Source organism: Antedon bifida, chromosome 3 (genome assembly GCF_963402885.1).
Source record: "Antedon bifida chromosome 3, ecAntBifi1.1, whole genome shotgun sequence".
NCBI lineage: Eukaryota > Metazoa > Echinodermata > Crinoidea > Comatulida > Antedonidae > Antedon > Antedon bifida.
The window spans coordinates 32553625-32578795 of NC_136228.1; the positions used below are offsets into that span (position 1 = coordinate 32553625).

The 25171-nt window shown below is 34.9% G+C and overlaps 6 protein-coding genes across 6 annotated transcripts; 4 read left to right on the top strand and 2 right to left on the bottom strand.

Annotated features, from left to right (window-relative positions):
• Positions 1-33: 33 nt before the first annotated feature.
• LOC144837642 (cilia- and flagella-associated protein 99-like) lies at positions 34-5653 on the top strand. Its single transcript, XM_078692839.1, has 14 exons — positions 34-94; positions 505-649; positions 811-955; positions 1208-1302; positions 1503-1615; positions 2022-2110; positions 2193-2278; positions 2539-2861; positions 3249-3595; positions 3838-3890; positions 4046-4186; positions 4313-4476; positions 4590-4764; positions 5315-5653. The coding sequence occupies exons 2-14, from the start codon at positions 542-544 to the stop codon at positions 5465-5467; spliced, it is 1992 nt and encodes a 663-aa protein (XP_078548965.1). The 5' UTR covers positions 34-94; positions 505-541; the 3' UTR covers positions 5468-5653.
• A 1-nt stretch (position 5654) lies between these two features.
• On the bottom strand, positions 5655-8933 carry LOC144837659 (ribose-5-phosphate isomerase-like). The gene is made up of 8 exons (XM_078692861.1): positions 8721-8933; positions 8461-8521; positions 8059-8174; positions 7707-7771; positions 7460-7528; positions 6937-7078; positions 6597-6699; positions 5655-6298 (listed from the first exon to the last, which is right to left on the bottom strand). The coding sequence occupies exons 1-8, from the start codon at positions 8916-8918 to the stop codon at positions 6213-6215; spliced, it is 840 nt and encodes a 279-aa protein (XP_078548987.1). The 5' UTR covers positions 8919-8933; the 3' UTR covers positions 5655-6212.
• LOC144837657 (DDRGK domain-containing protein 1-like) lies at positions 5655-25169 on the bottom strand. Its single transcript, XM_078692860.1, has 9 exons — positions 25055-25169; positions 24590-24655; positions 24376-24468; positions 24046-24146; positions 23807-23908; positions 23145-23267; positions 22929-23024; positions 21797-22503; positions 5655-5817 (listed from the first exon to the last, which is right to left on the bottom strand). Exons 1-8 carry the CDS (start codon positions 25137-25139, stop codon positions 22282-22284), a joined length of 888 nt encoding a protein of 295 aa, XP_078548986.1. The 5' UTR covers positions 25140-25169; the 3' UTR covers positions 5655-5817; positions 21797-22281.
• Positions 9359-10961, top strand: LOC144837718 (protein FAM136A-like). Its single transcript, XM_078692951.1, has 3 exons — positions 9359-9510; positions 9870-10010; positions 10339-10961. Exons 1-3 carry the CDS (start codon positions 9376-9378, stop codon positions 10531-10533), a joined length of 471 nt encoding a protein of 156 aa, XP_078549077.1. The 5' UTR covers positions 9359-9375; the 3' UTR covers positions 10534-10961.
• On the top strand, positions 11219-14873 carry LOC144838385 (uncharacterized). Its single transcript, XM_078693724.1, has 8 exons — positions 11219-11412; positions 11748-11784; positions 11913-11976; positions 12434-12560; positions 12938-13087; positions 13551-13695; positions 13797-14327; positions 14588-14873. The coding sequence occupies exons 1-8, from the start codon at positions 11219-11221 to the stop codon at positions 14801-14803; spliced, it is 1464 nt and encodes a 487-aa protein (XP_078549850.1). The 3' UTR covers positions 14804-14873.
• Positions 17183-21890, top strand: LOC144837647 (uncharacterized). The gene is made up of 5 exons (XM_078692848.1): positions 17183-17762; positions 19344-19611; positions 20086-20303; positions 20694-20767; positions 21068-21890. The coding sequence occupies exons 1-5, from the start codon at positions 17203-17205 to the stop codon at positions 21676-21678; spliced, it is 1731 nt and encodes a 576-aa protein (XP_078548974.1). The 5' UTR covers positions 17183-17202; the 3' UTR covers positions 21679-21890.
• Positions 25170-25171: the final 2 nt, after the last annotated feature.

A 25171-nucleotide genomic window follows, 5' to 3' on the forward strand; every position in this document is an offset into this window, starting at 1 on the left:
TCTGGCAATCGTTGCCAATGTCAACATTGAACTCGATGGGAACTTTTATACATTAGTAAAAGAAGTCTTTATCTACACTTTCAACAAGAATTTTGTACGCTAAAAACATAATTGTAATGCAAAATAGAGAGATAAATAGATAATATAAGATGTATAGTAGATAAATAATAGTTTAAGCTGAGATATATCACTAATAAATAGATTCTTCTCAAGGCCTCGGCCCGCCAACCTCAAGCTAGCTTTTAGTAGGAGTGTGATAGAAGAAGAGCTAGGCTAGGCAAGAGAGAGATATAACTGCGGTGCTACTAAAGGCATTAGGACAGGCCTAGGTCTAAAGTAGGCTACTCTAGCCTAGTTTTCACATAAAGATCCTGGCAAAGGCCATGTTATTGTAGTTTAAAAATAAGCCAAAAAGGCTAATTTATTTATTATTAGGCCTAGGCCGAATTCAATTTTATATTATTAATAATAAATATTATTAAATATATATATTTTTTTCTCCAGAAATATTTACATATCAATATACAGTAAACAAAACATCATGAAACATGCAAGGTTGTTGAATTATTGTATCAACATTTTAAATGATTTCAACAAGAAGGTTGATGGAGTTGAGCAACATCTTTCTTCCTTCATTAAACAGAATAAGGTTGGTATATTAATATTACCAATCTATACACTGACTTACTGCACCAATTTTTTTAAATCTATTTCGCTTATTTAAAGTAGTAATTTCAACCCATCACATTTCTGCTCTACGTAGAAATATCAAACAATCCAAATTGCTAATCGTCCTTTTTTTCCCTTCAGATTTTAGATCGTGGTGAAGAACAGTTCATTACGGAAGTATTCTCTGGATCTGTTCAGCATGCCAAAGTAATGAACGTCGTAACCGAAGGGTTCTTCAGGTCAGATGGATGGAATTCACTTAAATCAGATAAAAATCTATACACAGGTAAGGATAAATTGATATTACTGTACTAGATGGAAGTATCATGTTATTTAGAAAGTTCTGTCTACACTATCAAACTAGTTTGACAAAAAAAAGTGTGATGTGCCCAAATATGGTAGTGATATGCCCAAATATGGTAGTGATATGACATCATCATGTCCATATAAAGGCACATCACATTGTCACATAGACAGAGCTTAAGTGTACAAGTAGTAACACATCCTGATCAATATTGGGGTTTGTTTTGTTTTGCAGTGTTATGCTACTTGAGTCTATACCGTCTTGATGAATTGGGAATGGCTAATTATAGGAAGTTCATTAGAACACAGGATGTAAATAAAATGTTCAAAGTAAGTATAAACTTAATTTTGATGCTGTTCTTTACTATATTGGTTTTTAAAATACAAAAGATGTATTTTTAGTTTAAAGTGAAAATTGACAGATTATTCTAATGGTTTTTTTTAAATTTTCTGTAGTACAGTTAGTTACAATATAACAATTTCTTTTGATAATGTAATATTTATTTTAAGTTTTTTCTTTTTCTTTTAAGTTTTTATCTTTTTTTCTGAACGAAAACAACTTGCACTCTTGGATAAAAGATGAATGGTGCAAAATATATGAACACACTTATGTACAGGTCAACCTTATATCCCCTATTCAAAGGTATGCTATGTAAATTCTTATAACTACAGCCAGTAGAATCCCTATCAAAGGTACACCTTCAAGACCCAACACTATTCAAAAAAGAGATCATTCCACCTCCACCATCTTGATGAAGCAGCAACCAATCAGCTTCACCAAACTTCCCCCTGAAAAGGGGTTGGTCGTAGTGTTACTGCCCCTTGTATCGTTTCAAGGAAGTGGAATGCAGGAGTGATATTGTTTTGAGTATGCAGTGTCCGTAAGCGCTAACTGTATACAGTCAGTAGCCACCATATGTGATCTAGTATGATGGTTACAAGGACCAATACCAGTCCCCTGATAAGGAGTGTTTCAAAGAAGACTGTAATGAAAAATAGAATGTTATTAAATATCTCTAATAACATTACTGGTATTACTTTGAATGTAGATGGTTGCCTGAACTGAAGGAGCTCATTATTCAACTGCAAGATAAGATTGACAACAAGTTGAAGGCTAAATCTCCTAAAACTGTAACAGGTATGTAGCAATTATTTATAAACAAATATGTTAATTTTGTCCATCAAAGAGAATTTTCAAAAACTATTTATATTTTGTTTAGAATTATCACCTTTCAAGTTAACAAAGCCAAGACCACGTAGTGTACCAGTACCAGAAAAAATTCCAACAGTCTCAAAGCCAAAAGACGTAAGTTTACCACATTCCTTAAAATTGCATCTAGTGTCAGAGAGAGAGGCTAGGTGTAGGCATGGCATCCAGTTTTAAGTCTCACTGAGGTATGGCACGCCATGTCATTTATTCAAGCAATAGAGATACTACTGAGGCATCACTTCTTTTACAACTTAAGCGGTGAAATACTGTACATAATAAATGGATAATTTGCACTCCTTTACCGTACATAATGTTAGGAAAGAAATGTGATTACACCCATCTAATTTTTTATATAGGTACCAAAATCCACATATAAATTGCCTTCAGAGCAGAAGCTGATCCAAGAAGCTAGAGAGAGGAACCGACGGCGCACTGAAGAACAACTCCTTGGCGCAACAAAATCTCAATTTAAATGTGCGTCGAAAGAAAAGTCGGACAAAACTAAAATTAGGATGCAAAATGTTATTGCGGATCAGGAGAGTAAACTGATGTTTGAGGGCAGCAAAGCACGACCACTACCTACCAACACAGCTGACAATATACCAATTAAACTTAATATGGCTACCATTCTTAGAGAGGGTGCCTTGTACCAGAAACGGGAACAAGATGTAATAAAAAAGTATGTATATTGAACATAGATAGAGTAGAATACCGTTGTGCGCCAAAACAAAGTGTCCCCCTAATAATGGTTTCCCTTATATATTGGTGTCCCTTGAATAGGGGTGTCCCTTGAATAGGGGTGTCCCTTGAATAGGGGTGTTCCTTGAATAGGGGCGTCCCCTGAATAGCCACTGAATAGAGGTGTCCTCTGAATAAGGGTTGGCCATGGAGTTAAAACATATATTGACAAAAAGAGTTCTAGTGTAGATAGATAGATTTCATGAATTGTAAACCAGTAAAATAACTTGTGTGTCAAGACAGTAACCAGATTTTTTTATCGTTTGTAAAATATTTTCTTCCAAGTTTAACATGTATATAAAAAACATTGTCACTCATGTATTTTTAGGCTAAGCTTACTTGAAGCAGGCGCTAAAGATGGCTCAGAGTTCCAAATGTGGCAAGATGAGATGCGTCAGAAAGATCTAGAAAAAGAGCTGAGCGAGATTGAAAGGAGACGTCTTGAGGGTAAACTGAGCCATGAGGAAGCTATACTAGCACGCCAATCCTTGATCCAAGACAATCGGCAGAAAGTTCTAAAGATGAAAGAGGAGGCTGAGGAAATGATGCAAGAGTACGTTGCCAGACGATTAGATGAAGAGAAGGTGTTGAGAGAGCTTGTAGAAGATGTCTTGGCAGGTCATCAAAATGCCAAAGAAGCAAAACAAAAACTACAGAATTACAAACGCAAAATTGGTAAGCATTCTTAAAATTATTCAGTTTAGTCTATTATTCGTCCTACAGATGGGACATAAAGCTGTTGATCCCGTGTATATGGTGCATGTTAAAGAACTTGTTACATTATTCGCAACGAGTAAAGGATCCTCAGTTTCCAGTTCAGCTTGAGGAGAAATATTAATACCTTTACCTTCAATACATGTTTTATATGAATAAACTGCATACATTTTCTAATTTTCTATGTTTTTTTACTCAAATAGCTGAGGAAGTGAGCGAGGAAAGTCGAGGATTACTTCGTCAAGCATTTGAAGAGGTAAGCTTTCACAGTTCAGTGAATATTTAAATTTTATAATTATAATCCTTAAAAACACAAACAAAACGCTTGAATGATGGTTTGTCTCATCCCTGTTTTTGCTGTTTTACATCCGATAAACAAAAAATAAAGATTGTTTCTTTCAATGCTTGCAGGCAGCTCAAGATATGCGTCGTAAGATCGACTTAGTCCAGGAGATTCGTGCGATGGAGGCAGCACCAAAAAACAATAGGAAATTCATTGATTGGACAAGTACAGCTGGACATGCATTGTTGAGTGAGATGTCAATAGCAGAGGTAGGTTCTCTGATTAATAACTTCTAAACTTTCCATTGAGATTGTTCAGATCATGAAAAGCTGTTTATAGACATACAGTACAGTACTTACTTGGAAAAGGCTAATATTTTGCCCTTTTGTTTGCAGCTAAAAGAAAGATTATGCTTAATGAAAGCCAAGCAGCTTGAAGAAGAGGAGAATAAACGTGACACTATCTTGGAAGCTAAAGAGGCCAAAGAACAGATGCTTATGGAGAAATTAGAGCAAATATCACGACATAGAATTGCTGAGGGACAATTGGCATCCAAAAAGTAAGTACATCTAATGATCACATGAATTACAGATGCGTAGCTAGCTACTAAGATGTTTATACTCAGCTTTTTTCCTTCAAGCTATTATTCATTATTGATACATTTATTTCTAGGCAAGTTGAAAAGCAAAAGAAACCTGAAAAGGCAAAGTCCGTCGATCCAAAATTAAAAGCTCTACAGGACAAATTGGAACAGAAGAAGTTAGAGAGGTTGCAGACCGCAGAGCAAAACAAGATTAAACCAACGAAGGAGTCGGCTGCAGTGACAAGCTCACTTAACAAACAGAAGGTTCGACAATATTTTGATAATACAGTACTACTATACATTACTTCAGTGTTATGAAATTATATATGGCAGACTAATAGTTTTTGTACAAGAGGATCAATTATAAATATTGGGCCTGGCTTTGATAATACTGCCAGAAAATAATGATAAATAATATGTTCAATTTATATAGCGCCGATCATGGTGCTGTGTGTTACACTTTTCAGCTACATGCTTCTCCCTTTAGGGTCATGTCAGTGATGCCAATTCTAGCGCTCATTCGTCTGTCCACGACAGTGAGCTAGTACACTGGGGTAACTCTCTACTCATCTCGAAAGATGTACTAGGTTCTTTAAAGTGCACACAAGCAGTTTGTGTACACTGGACCTACGGTTTATAGTCCTAATCCGAGAAGACTAACCACCTGAACCATGGAAGGGGTGAGCCTCAAACCGTGGCCATAAGGCTATAGATTATGGTTCCACTGTCTTAACCACTCAGCCACTCATAAATAGGTTGTAGAAGCAATATGCAATGTTTTTACAATAGTCCTAAATTTGGCTTATTTTTTCAGAGGATACAAGAAGACAGTCGGTGGCGAGAGCTTGAGCAGAGAAGAGAACGGCAAGCAGCTCTACAGGCTGAGGGCGTCCTTACAAATGTTTCGGGACAAAAATTAAGCTCATTCAGTCAGCGGAGTCGGTCAGCTGGAAAACTGGCATGCTAAAAAATACGTATATAAATAATATACTATAACATAACTATAATAACTTTTGATAATTTTTATGTACAGTACATACAAAAAATTATTAATGAAGTCATATTTGTAGTATAATTAATAAATGGACAGGTTTTCATTTCTCGAATTATATATACTTATAATACTGTAATAAACCACATTTTTCTATTCAAAGTTAGTACGGTCAATTTTATTTATAAAAAGAAAACATAACTGGTCCTTTTTAAGACATGCTTAATATTACCTACAATTGTATTTTATTGAAAATAATATAAACAACAGTTTTGGAGCATAATTATTAATGTTAAGCCAGATACAAACAGTAAGCTCTGTCTACACTATCAAACTGTATGTGACAAACAAAATGTGATATGCCCATATATGGACATGATGATGTCATCACTTCCATATTTGTTTATATCACTACCATATTTGGTAGTGTAGACAGGGCTTAGCATATACAGACAATGACTCAAGGTTTCATTACTGGCAAAACATCCAACTACTATGGTATTAAAACAGTAGCAAAAATATAGAAGTACAACATTTTAAGTAAATTAAGAAATCTATATTCATAGTCCTAGGGTCAGTCATATCCAGTATACATCTTTACCCTGCTTACCAACTATTCATAATAGACAAGAATAAATAACAACAAATGGTATTACTTTGAGCATTTAAATTCAACCTTTTTACAACGTTGTCTGCATTAGCGTGTATAAGACACAATAATTCAACCTCGCTCAGAGACTGACCCATCCTCCATTCCAAAGTATACCTTCTTTGCCATCTTCACAAATAAACCCGTATCAACAACCCCTATTTAAATGTATAAATATTACATTATTACAGCCAGGTAGCTATTCAACATCATTATGTTTTATATAGATATTTAATAAAAATGTAATGTATACACTGTTATAAAGCTCTGTCTACACTATCAACTTTATGTGATAAAAAAATGTGATGTGCCCATATATGGACATGTCACATTACTACCATATTTGGGCATATCACTACCATATTTGGGCACATCACACTTTTTTTTGTCAAACTAGTTTGATAGTGTAGACAGACGCTAAGTTCCAGAAAATAAATGATTTGAAACATTTCCTACCTGGAATCATCATAAGAGTCTGGTTAATATCTTGCCAATTGCCAGAAACTTTATCAAATTTCCAATCCACAATCAGGTTGCCATTGTCTGTAACAACAGGACCCTATTAATAAGGTAAATACATTATCATTAAGCCCTGACTACATTATCAAACTGGTTTGACAAAAAAGTGTTAAGTGCCCAAATATGGTAGTAATATGACATCATCCTGTCCATATATGGGCACACCACATTTTTGTCACATACAGTTTAGACAGAGCTTAAGCCCTTAATAAATATGTACAATCATAAGCATTTCTTGTGACTATTACACTGCTTGCTATGCCAACTGTATACTCACAGCTTTAGCTTGTGCCATTCGTAGTACTGCCTGTCCACCTAGGAGGCTCTCTATCTTCTTCATCACAGGTTTGTAGGCCATAGCAATCACTTCTATAGGAACACCTTTCTTCCACTTTTCACCAAACTGTTTTGAATCTTTTCTAAACATCAGCAGAATAAAATACAACAGAAGTTACGCTATTAGTTGGGTCATAGGGCAATAAGAAGAAACAGCAATAACAACGAACCTGTGTTGATATAAAGTTTGCGGTACACCATGTATATATAGTTCTTTAAAGAGCTGTTGAGTTTCTTGACGTTTCAATAAATATATATTGATTATCCTCAGGAGTGAGAATGCAGAAAGTCCAGGAAACTGGGAATAGAAAGCCCTGTCTACACTATCATACTTTATGTGACAAACAAATGTGATGTGCCAATGGACATGATATCACTACCATATTTTGGAACATCACACTTTTTTTGTCAAACTAGTTTGATAGTGTAGACCATGAGCTTTAGTGAAATAGGGTAGGACAAACCTGTAATCAGCTATGACAATGAATGTCTCAGCATTGTATGCTATGATCTTCTCTTGTGTTAGACATCCACTGAAAATGCACACAAATATATTTTGTTATTATAAACGATGGCATATTGAAATTTAAACCAACCAATAAACTGTTTTATAGTTGAGACTGAAATGTGACCAGCACACATCAACTAGTGTTTTGTTTTCTTTGCTTTCAATGAAGGAAAGCAAAGTGTAGTCCTAAATGTAATACTTACCCACCACCTTTAATTAAATTTAAGTCAGTGTCCACCTCATCTGCTCCATCAATTGCAACATCCAACTGAAAACACACAAAAAAATACTTTCTATTTTAAATTAAATGAATATTTAGTATAATACATGGTGTTTGCAATCAAAAACTGTTTTTGGCAAACTGTATACAATATTATATAGTAATATTAAACGAGCAATTAATGTTTATTATATAACACCTAAATAAATTCATGTCATTTGATTGGATGATTGTGGGTCACATGGCATGCAATAGTAAAATATTCTATGCAAAAAAAAATGCACAGTGCAATTGAATCCAACTGTTTGATGGTTGTAAAAAGACACTTTTCTTACACATGGAGTTTTTTCTAAATCACTCAAGTTTAAGTTGTTATTTATAATCAGCTGACGGGCTTGAAATGAGGTTGGTACACACTGTAGTGTTAGATTTTCTTTCTTCACACGTTCAGCTGTAAATACATTAATAATATAACATAATTATATAAAAGAATGTCAATAAAACTAAATTCTATTCTCAGCACACAATATTCTCTTCCAACTAAATAAAAGAAATATTAATTTTAGTTGTATAGAGTAGGTAATTTATGTAGAAAATATATAACAAAAAGTTTCTCATAGTATGCAATTCTAATTTATTAATATAATATATTTCAGATTAAATGTTTGGAAAGAAAAAAAAATGTTATTATTATTATTTGTTAAATAGCATTAAAAATAATATTTATGAATTGTTACCAAGTCGTTCAACAGCATAAACAATTGTTGACCCGCTTCCTATACCAACAATTTGTTTGTCCTGTAAAATAAAAAGAATTTTAAACGATTTGATATTGTGATGCATCTGATAGTTGGAAGAGAAAGGGTGCATGGTAGGTAGGAAGGCAGAGCGGTGAGCAATGTGCATGGAAAGAGCCTCTACACTGGCAGCACAGAGCACACCATTTCCTGCCCTGGATATATTGCTGTAGTATCTTATTTCACTATCTTATCTCTACCTTAACATGGTTGTTGACTGCAGCAATTGCAGCGGCTTTCTTTGCAGATTCTGCCATTGGTATTCTACAGAAAGTTCTTGAAAAAAAATGGGGACGATGCCAGGAACAACACCGATTATACTTCCGGCTAAGAGAAGCGGAAATAAAGGACCTGAAATGTCCAAGAACGTACGCACTTCTGGCGTTTGAAAACAACATGTGGAAGTTCCTTGTTTTTTTGTGACCCAACCAAACTGAAAATATTATTTTTATTTCCATTTTATTTTAGGATTATTATATTTTAAAAAGTGTTAATACATATTTATATATAAATAAATCATAAAACAAATATTTGTGTACAGTCCTAACGTAAATATCTTTTTATTTGCATAAAAATGCAACGTTTACAAACAATGACATTGTGAAAAGGGAATTTCCCTTTTGTGTTGGGTTTTAAATTCTAGAGTAGACCATTGCATTTTGCGTCTCATCTGTAATAAACGCGTTATAAACGCAACTATTTTAAATACTTATATTAAATTAAATACCAATATTGTGTTCTATATTATCAATATTACGTTTTAGTATTAGAAACTTGATTTAATGATAATAAAGTAGATAAATAGCTGTCCATTATGTTTTTTTAGAATAACGCATCATTTTTTATGACGCATCAATGACGCCTAATTCGTTTGATGTGACGGTACTTTCTATAAATCGAAAAATGGCGGAGCAGGTACAAGCACGTGTTGAAAAGGCCGTTGGAGACCTTGTAAAAGAGTTAGATACTCAGCATATTCGCAAAATGCAGGTACAGTAATAGAAATAATAACTTATTTTAAATGATTTATATAGTATTTTGTAGTACTGGTGTTGCTACTAGCTAGGCCGGGAGAGTGTGAGTGAGGCGGAGGAGATTAACGGCGCGGACAGCGAGCCTGTGTGGACACATAGTAGATGTCTAGGGCCGCCTAGCCTTACATTTTTGGAGTTTCTATATAAAGTGAACTTATGACATTAAAAAAAATATTCAAATATTGTTTTATACATGTACATATTTTTTAGAATATACAAAATACTAGAGCCTACTGCCTATGTCTTTATGATCGATATATATATAGTCTAGATGATAAGTTAACAATAACAATGTTATGACTTTCTTCACGACAGGGAAATATGTATCGTTGCAGTGCAAAATGTTGTGATAATACTTCAAGCAGTATGGAGGAGGCTCAACGTTGTATTGAGCGATGCTCACAACCCTTACAACAAGCACAGAACACAATTCAACATGAACTCCAAGATTACCAGGTATTATGATCCATGTTATGTATAATCATGGACCTATAAAATATACTATAGGTCCATGGTGTAATAATCGGGAATCTTTCAACACAACGACGTAGCCTACTTATAGTGAGAGAAGCTATAGTACAGAGGAGTGGTCAAATTACCTTACAATAACCTGTAATTACCTTACCAGTGGTGTAACGCACAGGGCAAAGGCCCCTGGTTTAACACTCCTAAGGGACCCTCCAATGCTGGGTTTATCCAGTGAACTTTTTCCATTTTTTTTATAGCGGTCACTCTTTCTTACGAAATAATTTAACATTAATAACAAAAATATTTTCTACTTCAGGAAAGGCTACAGCGGTGTGCAATACAATGTCAGGATGATGTAAAAGATCGGCTATCACCAGGAGCCAGCCAGCAACAAATAGACGCCTTGAGAGGGGAGATGGAAGGGTGTCTAGTGAAGTGTGGAGATAAACATATAGCAATATTACCAGCTATGATGAAGAGAATGAAGGCAACATTAGCACAATATCAATAGTAGTTAAAGCATGGAGTTTTATACCTCCATGGTTAAAGTGATATTAATTTTATATGACACATAATAGGTTAACATGTATACAAATTAGTTGTGTAGGCTCAGTAAATTGGTTAAAAAAAATGAGGCTGACATTAGGCCCTTTCATTTACATGTGTGTAAGTTTGTGACCCACCCACCAAAACGATAATTAGCGAAAACAACCATACTCGCATAATTAAGCCTGAACAGTGATATTTATAATTTAGTCAGTTGTTTATTAATTGTAATTAAATTGAAAATATAACCACCTTCCATGTAAAAATTGATATAATTATTACGGCGTAGTTCGTTTAGAATTATCTACAATATTCTGTAAACTGAAATGTACAGTATGACCTCCGTGAGGTGTTTGGTATTACTGTAGAATTAAATAAGCATTGAAGAAAAGATATCTTAGTTATACTGAATAGTTTTATCATCATGAAAGTGGAAACGTGACAATTTTACTCGCGTAAAAGTCATGACGTAATCATCTGTTGCTGGGAAGAATGTTATACGGACGTCGTACGTTGTACGCAAACACCAGGTACGCGCGAATCGCGATCAGTTGCTAGGATGGATAAACTGGTGTCGCACACGCATCCACCATAGCAACATACATTACAGTATTATACTCGTCATCTTGGTGGCCGGTTCCTTTAACAAAATGCCAAAATTGCAGAACGAACAAAAAGTACTTTCCAAGAAGATACTCTTTTTGGATTTAAAAGGAAGCCCAGCAAGCAGGACACGAGCTCTTGAAATACGCCTCAGAAGTCTTGGCGGTAGCGTTCTGCACAACTTTACAAAATCTGTCAATGTTCTGATTACTAATCAACAGCTTGGAGTACGAACTTTACGGTTAGTAAAGTATCTGTTAAGCTCTGCCTACACTATCATACTAGTTTGACAAAATATTGTGATGTGCCAAATATGGTAGTGATATACCCAAATATGATAGTGACATGACATCATCATGTCCATATATGGCCACATCACATTTTTTTGTTACATGAAGTTTGATCGTGTGTAGACAGAGCTTTAGTTGAAATAAAAATATTTATTGAAACGTAACAAAGGTTACTTTCAGCCTAATGATGATAAACTTACGAAGGAGGAAAAATACATTTTGGAGAAAATATTTATGATAATGTTACGGTGATATTGAGATAAAAGTTGTTTTTCTTTATTTTCAGATCTGGACCTCGACCTACATCAAGGAATTCAACTAAAGTAAGAATGATATTCGTGGTTTAACCAGAACCTATGAATAAGGCCTATATGCTTTTGCCGAATGATATAATTATCCACACTTATTTTATTCTTGTGTTATAATGTTTTATTAAATCGTTTTATCAAAGGATTCTAGGAAAGAAGTTTTAAAGAAAGCTGAACTGCAACGAGTAGAAACCAAATATATCGATGGTTAGTATAAAATAAAACAAGAAATATTTCTTACAAAAAATGCCGCTCATCTCATGATAACTACATACATGCAGCTCAATATTTATCAGCAAATGTTTTTAGAATCTTTTTTCCCAGACTTGCTTTGGGGTGTGCGCATGCCCATTCCGAGTTTTCAAATACCAATTTTTTTTTAGTCATAGTAAACTATAAGCTACCGCATGGTAAAAATTTCTTAATGCTTCCGTTGAATACAACTGCCTAAAGGAGCGGCGCAAAAAAATAATTTTTTTACAAAAAAAATTGCTAATGATACATGTGATGATGATCTCATAGAGATGATTGCGCATGAGAATGATGATCATATGCGAAAATTGACGTCACCTGATAATATGTAAATTAGCATTTTGATAACGAAATTATCAATCGGCAGCTTTCTGTATTACCTTTACTGTAACATGTTTTGTATTTATTGTAGATGTCTCAAATTGGATAAATTCACTAACAAAAGTGACTAAACCGAGACGAACTCCACCACAAAGTACAAAAGTCAGTCGATCACCAAAAGGTAGAAGAAATGTGTTAAAAGTGGAAGATAACTCAAGGTTAGAGAACCAAAATGGATAATAAATTGTTTTCACATTTTATTTTATATTTGTGTGTCATAATAATTCATTCATTCATTCAATCTTTTATTTCGGAATCTCTGGTAGAACATAGAAAGCAAAATGAATTATCTTTGACTTATAGAAGTCGTCTATAGTCGTTGAGACAAAAACATTTTCATTTGAATTTACACTCGATTTTCTTAAAAATTCATAAAAAGAAGGAATTCGACATTGTTTGAACATGAGGTTGGCACTCAATGTCGATAAGAATAATCATCGCAGGGTTTTATTTACGTTCAGAGCACTAATTATAGTTCATACTAAAGTAAACCAATGTTTCATTTGAAAATTGTAACCCTTATAATCTTTCTCAGAGCATATCGACCCATTGTTAAAAATATCGATGAATGGCCAACGATCGTAACAAACAGTAGGCCTAGCACTGCTCCCGGTGGTAAATCGACAAGACGTGCCGCTATTACTGGGGCTAACCAACCGGGGTATTGCGAATCTTGTAACGTAAGGTAGGCTTACGTGTGTGACGGTTACGTTTCGATTATGAAGCTCTGTCTACACTACCAAACTGTGTGACAAAAAATGTGATGTGTGCCCATATATGGACATGATGATGTCATATTATTACCATATTTGGCCATATCACTACCATATTTGGGCACATAACATTTTTGTTGTCAAACTAGTTTGATAGTGTAGACAGAGCTTTATGTTAGAGACGCAGCACAAGGACGTAGCGCAACGATACGTGAGTTTACCAATCACAAGCGATGGATTATTCGAACTTTCGCTTGTCATTGGTCAACACGTTTGCGTTGTGTTTACGTCCTAGTGTGAACCAAGCTTAATAATGATAATAATATCATCATTGTATATGAAAAAAACCCCGATTACACAACAAAAATATATACGGTACAGGTAAACGTAATTACGAGTACGATGCTATCTTATAGCCATGCTTTTCTTTTGCAGATTTTTGAACGTCATAGCGCATTTGAATTCAGCCAAGCATGTTAAATTTTCTTCAAATCGAGAAAACTACAAAAATCTTGATAAGCAATTAAAGAAAGGCAAAACGGTAGATGACTTTCTACAAGAAATGGCTATCCAAGATTCGGTGAGGGAATGCTACCATATTTTTCCAATAAACTTCTTATTTTATGAAAAGTTAAATTAAATATCACGCCAGTAATTTAACCATTTCTTGTTATAATTTAGAAAAAGTCGTCTGCCAGGAAACGTAATACGTCACGACCACGCAGTGCACCCACTTCAGGTTCGAAGTCCCGCACTTCTTCTAAAAAAGCTGAACCAAAATTGCAAAAGACACCCGTTAGAGGCATTGGGGCGTTGCGTAGCCCTCCAGATGATGAATCCCCGACCCCGGTGGCAGGTACCTCTCGGGCAACAACCAACAAACGTCACCTTAATGCTGTTAAACGCAAGCTATTTTCTGATGACGATGATGATGAGTCGAAGCCTCGCGCTCCTAAACCAGATTTGTCTAAAAAAGCTAGACCAAATTTGCAAAGGACCCCTGTTAGAGGCATTGGGGCGTTGCGTAGCCCTCCAGATGAAGAAACCCCGACCCCGGTGGCAGGTACCTCTCGGGCAACAACCAACAAACGCCAACTTAAGGCTGTTAAACGTAAGCTGTTTTCTGATGACGATGATAATGAGCCAACTACGTCATCGAGGAAGAAAGTTGCCACCAAAAGGAGAAGACCATCCAGCGCAGGAGTTTTGGAGGTAAAGCTTCCATGGTTGCCACTACAGACGTGACGTAAGCGAGTTGACCAATCACAAGCGATGGAATATTCGAACAGTCGCTTGTCATTGGTCAACTCTCGCTTGCGTTGCGTCTACGTCTTCGCGTTACGTCCTAGTGAGAACCAAGCTTTAATCATAGTCGCCGTCAGTATTAAAATGATGCCCCTTTTTAAATAGGCTATAACAATATTCAGAATACCATAACGTCTTTACGCTCGACTTTTTTCTGCTGTTACTAGGATTTACAAGAACGCATCCATCGTCTTCCGTCTGCGTCGTCGTCTGCAGCCGTTCAAAAACAAAGAGAACGTGTAAACCAGAGGTCCAATAAAAAGACCGCGTTATCAATACGCCGTGCTGCTGGAAGTCTAAAGAAAGGTTTAAAATCCAATAGCCCTGTCCTTACTTCAATGGAAATGAGGAATGGAAAAATGAAAATATGCAAAGGCGTATAATGACAAGACTGTAATTTAGTTTTAAGATATAGATTGCATTTGGTTTATAATATTTAATAACTGGTATTAACAATTTGTTATGATAGAAATGCATAATAATATTATAATGCATATAATAATGAATAAAATCATATAAGATTGGTAGGTGCGCCTATTTTATTTTTTACTTTGAATCAATTGATATTGAAATATACGGGTTCTGGCCGATGTCTCTCTGGTGATGGTATGCCGTTACAAAATATCATCGCATTTATAGGATAGGCCTACTGTTTTTAAACGAGCCAGTAATACAAATCACAAGAACATTACAGTGCAGTAGAGCAATGCCGACGGGCGGCGGTCCCTCTGATACACGAACGCGTCAATTTGATTGTTTGTAAACGCACCAGTAACACCCCACGACAAAGAAGCACTTTTCATGATCCGCCTGTTGTACGAACGCGTCAATTTTACTGTTTTCAAACGCACCAGTAACATCCCACGACAAAGAAGCACTTTTTATGATTCGCCTGTTGTACGAACGCGTCAATTTTACTGTTTTCAAACGCACCAGTAACATCCCACGACAAAGAAGCACTTTTCATGATCCGCCTGTTGTACGAACGCGTCAATTTTACTGTTTTCAAACGCACCAGTAACATCCCACGACAAAGAAGCACTTTTTATGATCCGCCTGTTGTACGAACGCGTAAATTTTACTGTTTGCAAACGCTGTTGTTATACCTCCTCAAGATGTCAAAAATAAAATATACGTGTATTTCAATTATCTATAATATTGTGTAATTAAATGATCTCAGCGACAATACAACACTATAAAGAAATTTACCACACAACCCGTGAGAATCTCCAAATATAAATCAAGTTACAGATAATTGGCAATCATTTTAATTAAACACGTATTACGTCACTAGGTCTATCGCAATCATGGCACGTAACATTGGTGAGAACTAGTTATGTTAGACAATAGGTATAATATTGCCTCACACCTTTTGGTAAGAAAACCATGTGAATGTTCATTAAATTGCAATAGGCTTTTACTTAATGAAAATAATGTGTGGTTTATTGTTTTTGTAAGAACGCGTTCACACGTAATTTTTGATGAAGCTTAAAAATTGTTAATAATGAATCTCCCCCATATAGTTCGTTAGCTTTTAAACATTTGAAAAAAGACAACTTAAAATTATACTCCAAATAAATAACTCGTTTGTGTTACAGCAATAAAGCTCTCTGTCTACACTATCAAACGTTATGTGACAAACTAGTTTGATAGTGTAGTGTTTAAAGCTATCTTTACCAAATGCAACATTATTGTATCGTTGCACTCTGCTTAGCAGTCTCATTATTTGTGTAGTGGTCTGGAAGTGTAATGTAATTTGAAATCACCGGGTGGAGCTTAAGTTTTATATCTCATCAAACATTAAATATCACTAGTTTGACAAAAAAAGTGTGATGTGTCAAAATATGGTAGTGATATGCCGAAATATGGTAGTAATATGACATCATCATGTTTATATATGGGCTCACCACATTATTTTTTTTCACATAAAGATTGATAGTGTAGACAGAGCTTTATACAATATGTTTATTGAGGTATTCATAGGCATAGGTCGTGGTATATATATATATATATATATTCGAAACCTGAGCTGCACTGACGAGATCTAATAAGACCGAAACAGTACTGTCTGCAGATTGGATATATATATAATATATAAATCCAAAGGCAAATTACTGAAAAAATGACAATGCTGTGGGTATCAGTGGCCGGATCTCAATGGAGATACAAAAAAAAGGCGAAAAGCTAAATCAAAACGATAAAGTAAACAGCCAGAAAAGTTAGCAGAGCTTTCGGGCAACACTAGCCCTTCATCAGTGCAATATATATATATATACTTTTATGCGAAATATTTGGTAAAACAATTGGTTAACAGATTGATATTGTGTTGAAAAGGCGATATTAATACTATACAGTAGGCCTATGTATTACTAATTATAAAGAGCCAACTTATGAAACAAATAAATGCAGGTACAATCAACACAACTTCAATTTGAAACTCGATGAGAAAAAAACCATTGTAATTAATGTTAATGACCCTTCGAAAAAAAATCGTAACGTCTCGCCATATAAGGCTTATCGTTTTATCGTCCTATAACTGTCGTTGGTGATACACCTACTACATTATAATATGGTGTTTAATATCACCGGCGGCAGTGACGATAAAACAATAACGTTAATTTCCTTTGTGCATTTTGTTGTACTAACAAATACCGTTCTGCGCATCTCTTAATTAGCATGCAACCTGTGCAATTTTTCTTTTGCAGGTATTCTTAAATAGAGCGCGCAAACGATAATCTGCCAGTTGTTATTTTCAACTCGATACTTGTTCTGCAATAACATCATGTCGTCGCAATCTTCAGACGCCGCTACGCCATTCTCAATTGACGACATTTTGGGAAAGAAACTTTCCGAGTCCGATGAATCCAAGCATCATCACTACCATCATCCGTACCATCTTCAGGCAAAGAGACACAAGCCAAACTATCGCCGCCCATCTGATATGCAAGATGTTACCATGAAATCCGTCAAACAAGAGAAGGTAGCGAACAAAAGACCAAACTATCTAGTTGATTCTTCTGATGATGGTATTGATGAAGAAATCACTAAAATCAGACAAGGATTTGCCAGAAATTACAGTTATGCTTTCCCTCGCTCTTACAACAGTGCGACTAGAGTTACAAGAGATGATCTACAAGAGGTTAAACAACTTCATTCAAAACATACGATGCCGTCTCCTCTTTTACAGCAAGATAAACAACGAGATGGAGGAACCAGCGAGGAGACAATGCAGTCCCCGTCGACGTGTTCTGTGGGTGACATAACTGTTACCCTGGAGAACTCTGACTTGTGGCGTGCATTCAACAAGTGTGGAACAGAGATGATACTTAACCGCTCTGGAAGGTAGGCTTACTTTTTAACGATAATCATTAAAATCATTTTTTTTAAATCTGTTAGAATAAATATGTATAGGCCTAAATTAATATATTTATCTGAACTTTATATGATGGAAATAAGAGATGAACCCACATAAGACAAACAAAATAATCAAAAAATATAATAGTATACGGGATAATTCGTTATTTACGTTAGTATATGTAATATTTGCCCATTTTCGACAAAATCTCTGTACAAAGGGACATTTCTCTCAAATGATCTTACATCGTAATCAGGCTGACGTTATGTGTATGGTTTGTTTTCTCTATATAATCTAATCTACCGCTCCGCAGTCCTATATTGTTTTATATCATTGCTATTTATTTCAAACGACAATAATAATAATATAAATATTGAATTGCGTTACATAATTTTTGTACACGTTTTTTAATTATCCAGGTTTGAAAAAAAAAACATTTAAAACGCAGTTTAATATCTGGCACAGTTACACAAGAGAAAAAGTCCTCGACTTTCTTTGATATTAACTGTGTAAAAGTGCAAATCTATTTCACGCCTGTAATACCACCAGCAGGACACAAAAATAGTTATATATTAATAAATCTATCAGTTTATTCCTGTTCTGTTGTTATTTATCGTTGATTAATTAACAGGTCATGATGTACTGGTGTGTTGCCCTTTAAATTATTCGTGAACATACGGTGTTGTTTTGTATAATGTTTTATGCATGGTATTTTTTTATTTTTTTTTTATTTTACACGCAATCCAACAGCGAGTGACTCGCCAATTACAGGATGGATAAATTATTTTATAATTTATCGTGCTTATAAACTAAGTCTCATTTGAGGCTTAGGGAGTGGAGTTGAAAGAGTTAGAACCCTAGTACTAGGTCAGGATTGAACCCCAGTACTAGGTCAGGATTGAACGCCAGCACTAGGTCAGGCTTAAACTCCGGACCTTGGAAGGCAAGCACGTTAACTCCCAAGCTACAGAAAAAATGTCTAACATAATTCTGAACCCACATTTGTCGTTTTAAAAAAAGATCTTTGCTATATACTTGTTGTTGCAAAGTACTATTCACTATATCTTAAGCTCTGTCTAAACATGGAGGTATATACCTCCATGGTCTAAACTATCAAACTTGATGTGACAAAAACATGTGATGTTCCCATATATGGACGTGATGTTCCCATATATGGACATGATGATGTCAAATCACTACCATATTTGGACATATCACTACCATACATCACACTTGTTTTTGTCAAACTAAATTGATAGTGTAGACAGAACTTTAGTGTTTGAACCAAATTTTATGTGAAAAAAAGATGTTGTAAATGTATACATTCACTGATTCGAACATTTTAAGTATGACCGCGATTAACACGACTTTAAAGCTCTGTCTACACTACCAAACTTTGTGACAAAACAATGATGTGCCCATATATGGACATGATGATGTCATATCACTACCACATTTTGGCATATAACTACCATATCTGGGCATATCACATTTGATAGTGTAGACAGAGCATAAGTTTTTTTTATTTCGAAGTTTTAAATAATTTCTCTTTATTGATTCATTTTTAGGCGAATGTTTCCATACGTTAATATTAGGATCAAGGGTATGGATCCAAAGAAAAAATACTCGGTGAAAATCGATATTCGGAGTGAAGACGATCGGCGGTACAAGTTCATAAATTCGAAATGGATCCCGGTAGGGCTAGCCGATATGGACAATGTCAACAGTCTAAAACTGCACGCCGATTCACCAAATACCGGGGCATATTGGATGAAACATGAGATATGCTTTGCTAAGTTAAAGATCACCAACAATAAAGATACCAAAGATTCAAGGGTGAGTTGGATAGTACATCATTTTCTTCTCATTTGCATTTTTTGATAAAGTCTAGTAGTAAAACATGTTAATTTGAGTACAGAACAATATGTACACACTCGTTTTAATTACAACAAATAGGCCTACATTAATATTAAATAACAACGGAATATTCCAGGAAGGAGGGAATAAGAGAACTGCAGAAATAATAAGGCTTAAAACCACACGGATTCCAGTTAAAGGCCAATTTACACAGACGAGCGGTAACGTTAATAAATATATAGAATCTATGTTATATTCCTTATGACCATTTACAGAGCAGACGAGCGGTTTCCGCTCAGAATAGATACAGATTCTACGTGGGACAAGCTACGCGGTTTTCCGCTTACCGTTACCGCTCGGATCGTCTGTGTAAATTGGCCTTTACGCTTCCATCAATTTTATGTAGGCCCTATAAATGTATTAACTGATTGTTTGTGATTTGTTTCATTGTAGCAAGTTATTCTTCATTCGATGCACAAATACAAACCATGGGTTGTTATAACAGAAGAACCAAACGAAGAAGAAGACATTGAATTGAATAAAGCTGCACACTTTGCATTCGACATCACCAGCTTTGTGGCAGTGACAGCCTACCAGAATGAAAACATCACTCAGTTGAAGATACATAATAATCCATTCGCCAAGGCTTTCCGTGATACTGACGTCACTGCGTATGTATTGTGTTAACATTATTGATGGAAATAATATAACTCATTGAGAATGGTGGGCCTAAACACGAACTCCTCATCTTAAAGAATTTTGTTTTTAACGGATAATCTTAGCCAGATAGTCTTTTAAAATATCTATAGGGCAATCCGCAAAAGCCAATTTACACAGACGAACGGTAACGGTAAGCGGAAAACCGCGTAGCATGTTCCACGTACAATCTGTATCTATCTTGATAGTAACCGTCCGTCCCGCCGCGTTGTTTGTAAATGGTCATAAGGAATAACATAGATCCTATATTTTTATTACCGTTACCGCTCGTCTGTGTTAATTGGCCTTAAGGCACTTATTTCTTTGTGATATATACTAATATTAGGCTATTGTTTTCATTTTAGAATCATTGAAGGAGCGTGTATGTTGGCAGGGAATCCGACTGCAGCCATCAATGCCATGTATGGTAATGACAGAGGTATGCTTATTATTCAATTGCCGGACCGAAAAAAACATCGGCTTAACAAAGTTCTAGAAAACTTAACAATTGATTTATACGGACACTACGAAAAAGGCATTATTAAGTTGAGTGAAAATATATCTGGATAGTAGCTTGAAATTTAAAAAAAATCTGTTCCGCGGGTAGCTATCATCTTTTTTTTTTATTAGTGAACGATATACTTAAAATGATTGTCAGAAATATGTTTAGTCAACAACAATATTTAGTTTGATAAAGATTTTTTGTTCACACAAATGGAAATTATTATTCCCTCTACAGATGGGCAAATTAGAAATTCTCTACTGCCACGGCCAACCGCGTATCGAATACCAGAACTACACCAAAGAGACAGACGAATACATTACTTTACTGATGATCAACGGTTAAAATTATCACAAGAACATCGCCTTCAGGCACTACGTCATCACAGCAGCTACTCCCTTAACACATACATGGATTACTACATTGGTAACCGAAAACACTACTTTAATCGTAACTACCCTTACGCTTCCTACTTGCGATCATTGCCTGCCGTCGCACCATTCAACGATTCGTACCCAAGCCATTCCAACAAGGTCAGGAAATTAAACCACGATATAAATGAATGGTTTGACTTAAGTAAAAGTTCTAAATACCAAGAACGGTTAAAAAAATCTAAGATAATTAAACCAACAACAATTCAACTGAAGGAAGAACAAGAACAACGTAAAAATGACGATGAGGAAGAATGTGCTAACACTGTAAATGAAAGCCTTATGAGTGCGCATAATGATGACGTAAATGTACAGAATGAACATAACGATTTAAACGAAAGAAAACGAAAACATCCAATGCTTCGTGTTCCTGCGTTTTATGTTGCTGATTCCAATGACAAAACTCAACTCTGTTAGTAATGTGCTGAACAATAATGAACTCAAAGACAACCGTAAATAAGAAGAGACAAAAAGTAAATGTTTTAATATTCTCATAATTCCTTCTTCTTCTCTGTAATTATAAACCTCTGTCTACACTATCAAACTTTATGTGACAACAAAATGTGATGTGCCCATATATGTATATATGTGCGCTATAAAAATCCTGTTATTATTATTATTATTATATGGACATGGTGATGTCATATCAAGACCATATTTGAGAATATCACTACCATATTTAGACACGTCACACTTGTTTTGTCAAACTAGTTTGATAGTGTAGACAGAGCTAAACTCTTTCTTCTGTTCACCATTATTTAGTAGATTTCGAGTCCGACTGAAATCCTGAAAAATCTTCCTCTCATTTTAATCTGATCCAAAATGATATTTTGAATTATATTTTTCTTTTCTTGGCGGAATAAATGTATAAAGTAGAGTATGCATATTACATTATGTATTGTATTTATTTGTTAATCTCATAAGCGATCATAAAGGTTGATAGGTATGAAAGGCCACACTAAAGTATACAGGTACTAAAAAACATATTTAAACATTAGATATTAAAAGTAGCATTATACCTCAACTAACGGTCTGTTCTAAGCTGATTATATCTGGTTGAAGATTGATCAATGTGTTACTAGCTTCGGCAAGTTCGGTAATTGACACACGTCCTCGCTGGCGGATGAATCTTGCGAAACCATCTAGTTCATCTTGAGATATGTAAATGAACTTGCCGCGGTCGTCAACGACACCAGTTAATCGACCTTCCTCTTGAAGTTCCTGGACACGTTTAATGGCATCCTGATTCAAAAACAAAGATATTAAATTATTAATATAACACATGGTTTCAGAAATATCTATATTGTCTACCACACAGTTATGCATTTTGTATGTTTTATAATAGAAATCAAAACAAATTGTAGAAAATGAGTAAGAAAAACAAATTTTTTTACAAGATGTAAAACAACATGTTACACAAATAAATAAAGCTCTGTCTACACTATCAAACTTTATGAGACAACAAAAATGTGATGTGCCCATATATGGACATGGTGATGTCACATCACAACCATATTTGGGCACATCACACATTTTTGTCAAACTAGTTTGATAGTTTATACAGAACTTTAGACAATTTTAAATACTAACCAAAGTAATACTGCAGAAACCAATATTACAATAAATAAATATTAAGAAACTGTTGTAAACATAAGTTGACAAATTACCTGTGTTCTCATGAAGAACTCGGCAGCAAGGTCTTCTAAAATGACTACTTTCCTTTGCTTTATATAATCAATAAATTTCTGTAGCAAATTTTCTGCCTGAAATAACAAATTTGGTTGTAACATTCAGGAAGGTACAAGATAAACACAGGTAAATAAACACTACAACAGTGTCACTAAATCATTAGATAAGAAGTGATGTACTTTTATGATACCTACCTCATCTAAAGACATAGCCTTCTCTTGTCCTTCTTCCTCAACAGTAAAACTCTCTTTTAATATTAAATATTCTTCATGCTGTCGTTTTTCTTCCTCCTCCTTCTTTAACCGTTCCTCCTCTTCCTATGAACATATATATATACGGTATATAAAATTAATTCAATTTCAGTATATCACATCAATTTATTCTGTGCCTGTGAAGTTCATATATGTTAAAGTATCTCTTCGGAGATCCTTTGAATTAATATACTGAAAGATGAGGGTGTATCAATTTGATCTCTAGTGCGTGTGCGTTTCCATCGTACCACTCTAAATATGTTAAAGAGTCGCTATCCAACCAAGACCATGAAAGCCACAGTGGTTTAATGGTTAGTACATCTGCATATCAAGCAGAAGGTTCCGGGTTCGAATCTCGGTTGGGGCGACTTTTTTTTTCATTCTTACAGATTTTCCCATCTTTATCGTTTCAAATTAATTAAATTTCAGTATATCACCGGGCGAATTATAATTCATTCTGTGCCTGTGATGTTTATATATACAGTATATAAACAAAAATAAGAATTAAAACTAAGTAGCACAACTTCTGAAATATTTCCACAACTATTGTTAGGATTAAGTATGGGGAGAAGGAATATACAGTGTGTCATATAGCATTTTCATACCTTCTTTTTTTCCTCTAACTCTTCCAGTTCTGCTTCATGTCTGCGCTCTTCCATTAATCTTTCTTCTCTTTCTTTCTTTTCCAGTCGGTCCTCTGCTTCCATCTACAAAATAAATATTAACAACGATTAATATATATGTGTTTGTAATATCTTCATATCTGACATGTGTTCATTAAAAAAACAAGATTTCAATAATTATTATAATTTCTGCTAACTTTATTTTTAAAATGGTCAGTTACCTCTCTCATTTTTCGTCTTTCCATTTTCTTTTCCATCTTTTCTCGCTTCTTTTTACCCATATTTTTGTCATCAAATGTAAGAAATTCATCTGGATCTAATTCTAAATCAAACAAAATAAACATCATTAAAGCAATACTATCTACAAGTTTATGATGTTGTGTCTGACATAATAAGTTTATAAATTCTGAATAGATGACTAGACGAGCATTCAATAACTGAGATTTGTGCTTTTGTAACAGCTTGCTTGTTGGAAATATTAGAATATTGTTTTTTTCCTGGAAAACTATAAACAGAAAAACAAAAACAAACTTGGTACTACATTCGTTTACCTTCACGGTCATCATCATCTTCTAGGCCTATTTCTTCCTCAGGTTGTTCCCTCACCATCCGGCGTGGTCTTCTCCTTGCACCTCTTCTAACTCCTGAAATGAATTAAGCCATTCTTCTAATATTACACTTAAAGTGTTAAATAAAACCAGATTGAAAATATTTAAAGAGGGAGGGTTTTTTTGCAGTAAATAAAATATCGTTAAAAATGAATACCTCCTGCAACATCTTCACGGTCTACAGGCACTGGTCGAGCAACCACAGCAGGTTTTTCTACTACAACTAAAAAGAAAAAATTAATATAATTATTGTTAAAGGTCTTCACTTCTTATTCTAAGAAGTGTTTTAAACATTAGTAAAAATTGGTGGTAGCGAAACTTATACATATTTATATAAAATAAAATTAAAAAGTTTCATGATCGACCATGCAGGAAGGAAACAAGGCATTATTAGACGCATGGCAAGGGCGAGGCCTGGTCTACTATCATTAGTTAGGGCTGGCTAGGCCTATCTCTATTACTATACTGTATAGGTCTGGGCTAGAGAGAGGGGCAGTGGCGCGCTCGACTTTACTCCTCCAGCCTGCCTGGCCCGGGCCTAGCCTCCTAGGCTAAGTAGGAGCCGCCCTAGATAGGACAGACATATAAGGTAATAATAATCAACTATATATATAGTAGTTACCTTTTCTTCTAAATTTTGTGACAATTAAAAGGATTAAACCTACAAAAACTGAACCTAATGCTAACAGAATAATTATCGCATCCATATTGTCACTCTGTCGTCTGCTGTGTTTTTTTA

What these genes read in the sequence shown, in the direction of transcription:
- LOC144837657 (XM_078692860.1), bottom strand. Translation starts at nt 25,139, where the DNA reads ATGGATGCGATAATTATTCTGTTAGCATTAGGTTCAGTTTTTGTAGGT. An exon ending in AAAGACGAAAAATGAGAGAG is followed by an intron (nt 23,909 to 24,045) that starts GTAACTGACCAT and finishes TTTATTTTGTAG; the next exon opens with ATGGAAGCAGAGGACCGACT. An exon ending in AGTTAGAGGAAAAAAAGAAG is followed by an intron (nt 23,268 to 23,806) that starts GTATGAAAATGC and finishes ATATGTTCATAG; the next exon opens with GAAGAGGAGGAACGGTTAAA.
- LOC144838385 (XM_078693724.1), top strand. Translation starts at nt 11,219, where the DNA reads ATGCCAAAATTGCAGAACGAACAAAAAGTACTTTCCAAGAAGATACTC. An exon ending in AAATGGCTATCCAAGATTCG is followed by an intron (nt 13,696 to 13,796) that starts GTGAGGGAATGC and finishes GTTATAATTTAG; the next exon opens with AAAAAGTCGTCTGCCAGGAA. An exon ending in CCAGCGCAGGAGTTTTGGAG is followed by an intron (nt 14,328 to 14,587) that starts GTAAAGCTTCCA and finishes TGCTGTTACTAG; the next exon opens with GATTTACAAGAACGCATCCA.
- LOC144837642 (XM_078692839.1), top strand. Translation starts at nt 542, where the DNA reads ATGAAACATGCAAGGTTGTTGAATTATTGTATCAACATTTTAAATGAT. An exon ending in ATGTAAATAAAATGTTCAAA is followed by an intron (nt 1,303 to 1,502) that starts GTAAGTATAAAC and finishes TTTTCTTTTAAG; the next exon opens with TTTTTATCTTTTTTTCTGAA. An exon ending in CTTATATCCCCTATTCAAAG is followed by an intron (nt 1,616 to 2,021) that starts GTATGCTATGTA and finishes CTTTGAATGTAG; the next exon opens with ATGGTTGCCTGAACTGAAGG.
- LOC144837718 (XM_078692951.1), top strand. Translation starts at nt 9,376, where the DNA reads ATGACGCCTAATTCGTTTGATGTGACGGTACTTTCTATAAATCGAAAA. An exon ending in AGCATATTCGCAAAATGCAG is followed by an intron (nt 9,511 to 9,869) that starts GTACAGTAATAG and finishes TCTTCACGACAG; the next exon opens with GGAAATATGTATCGTTGCAG. An exon ending in ATGAACTCCAAGATTACCAG is followed by an intron (nt 10,011 to 10,338) that starts GTATTATGATCC and finishes TTTCTACTTCAG; the next exon opens with GAAAGGCTACAGCGGTGTGC.
- LOC144837647 (XM_078692848.1), top strand. Translation starts at nt 17,203, where the DNA reads ATGTCGTCGCAATCTTCAGACGCCGCTACGCCATTCTCAATTGACGAC. An exon ending in AAGATACCAAAGATTCAAGG is followed by an intron (nt 19,612 to 20,085) that starts GTGAGTTGGATA and finishes GTTTCATTGTAG; the next exon opens with CAAGTTATTCTTCATTCGAT. An exon ending in CATGTATGGTAATGACAGAG is followed by an intron (nt 20,768 to 21,067) that starts GTATGCTTATTA and finishes TTCCCTCTACAG; the next exon opens with ATGGGCAAATTAGAAATTCT.
- LOC144837659 (XM_078692861.1), bottom strand. Translation starts at nt 8,918, where the DNA reads ATGTTGTTTTCAAACGCCAGAAGTGCGTACGTTCTTGGACATTTCAGG. An exon ending in ATTTAGAAAAAACTCCATGT is followed by an intron (nt 7,772 to 8,058) that starts GTAAGAAAAGTG and finishes GTGTGTTTTCAG; the next exon opens with TTGGATGTTGCAATTGATGG. An exon ending in ATTGTCATAGCTGATTACAG is followed by an intron (nt 7,079 to 7,459) that starts GTTTGTCCTACC and finishes GCTGATGTTTAG; the next exon opens with AAAAGATTCAAAACAGTTTG.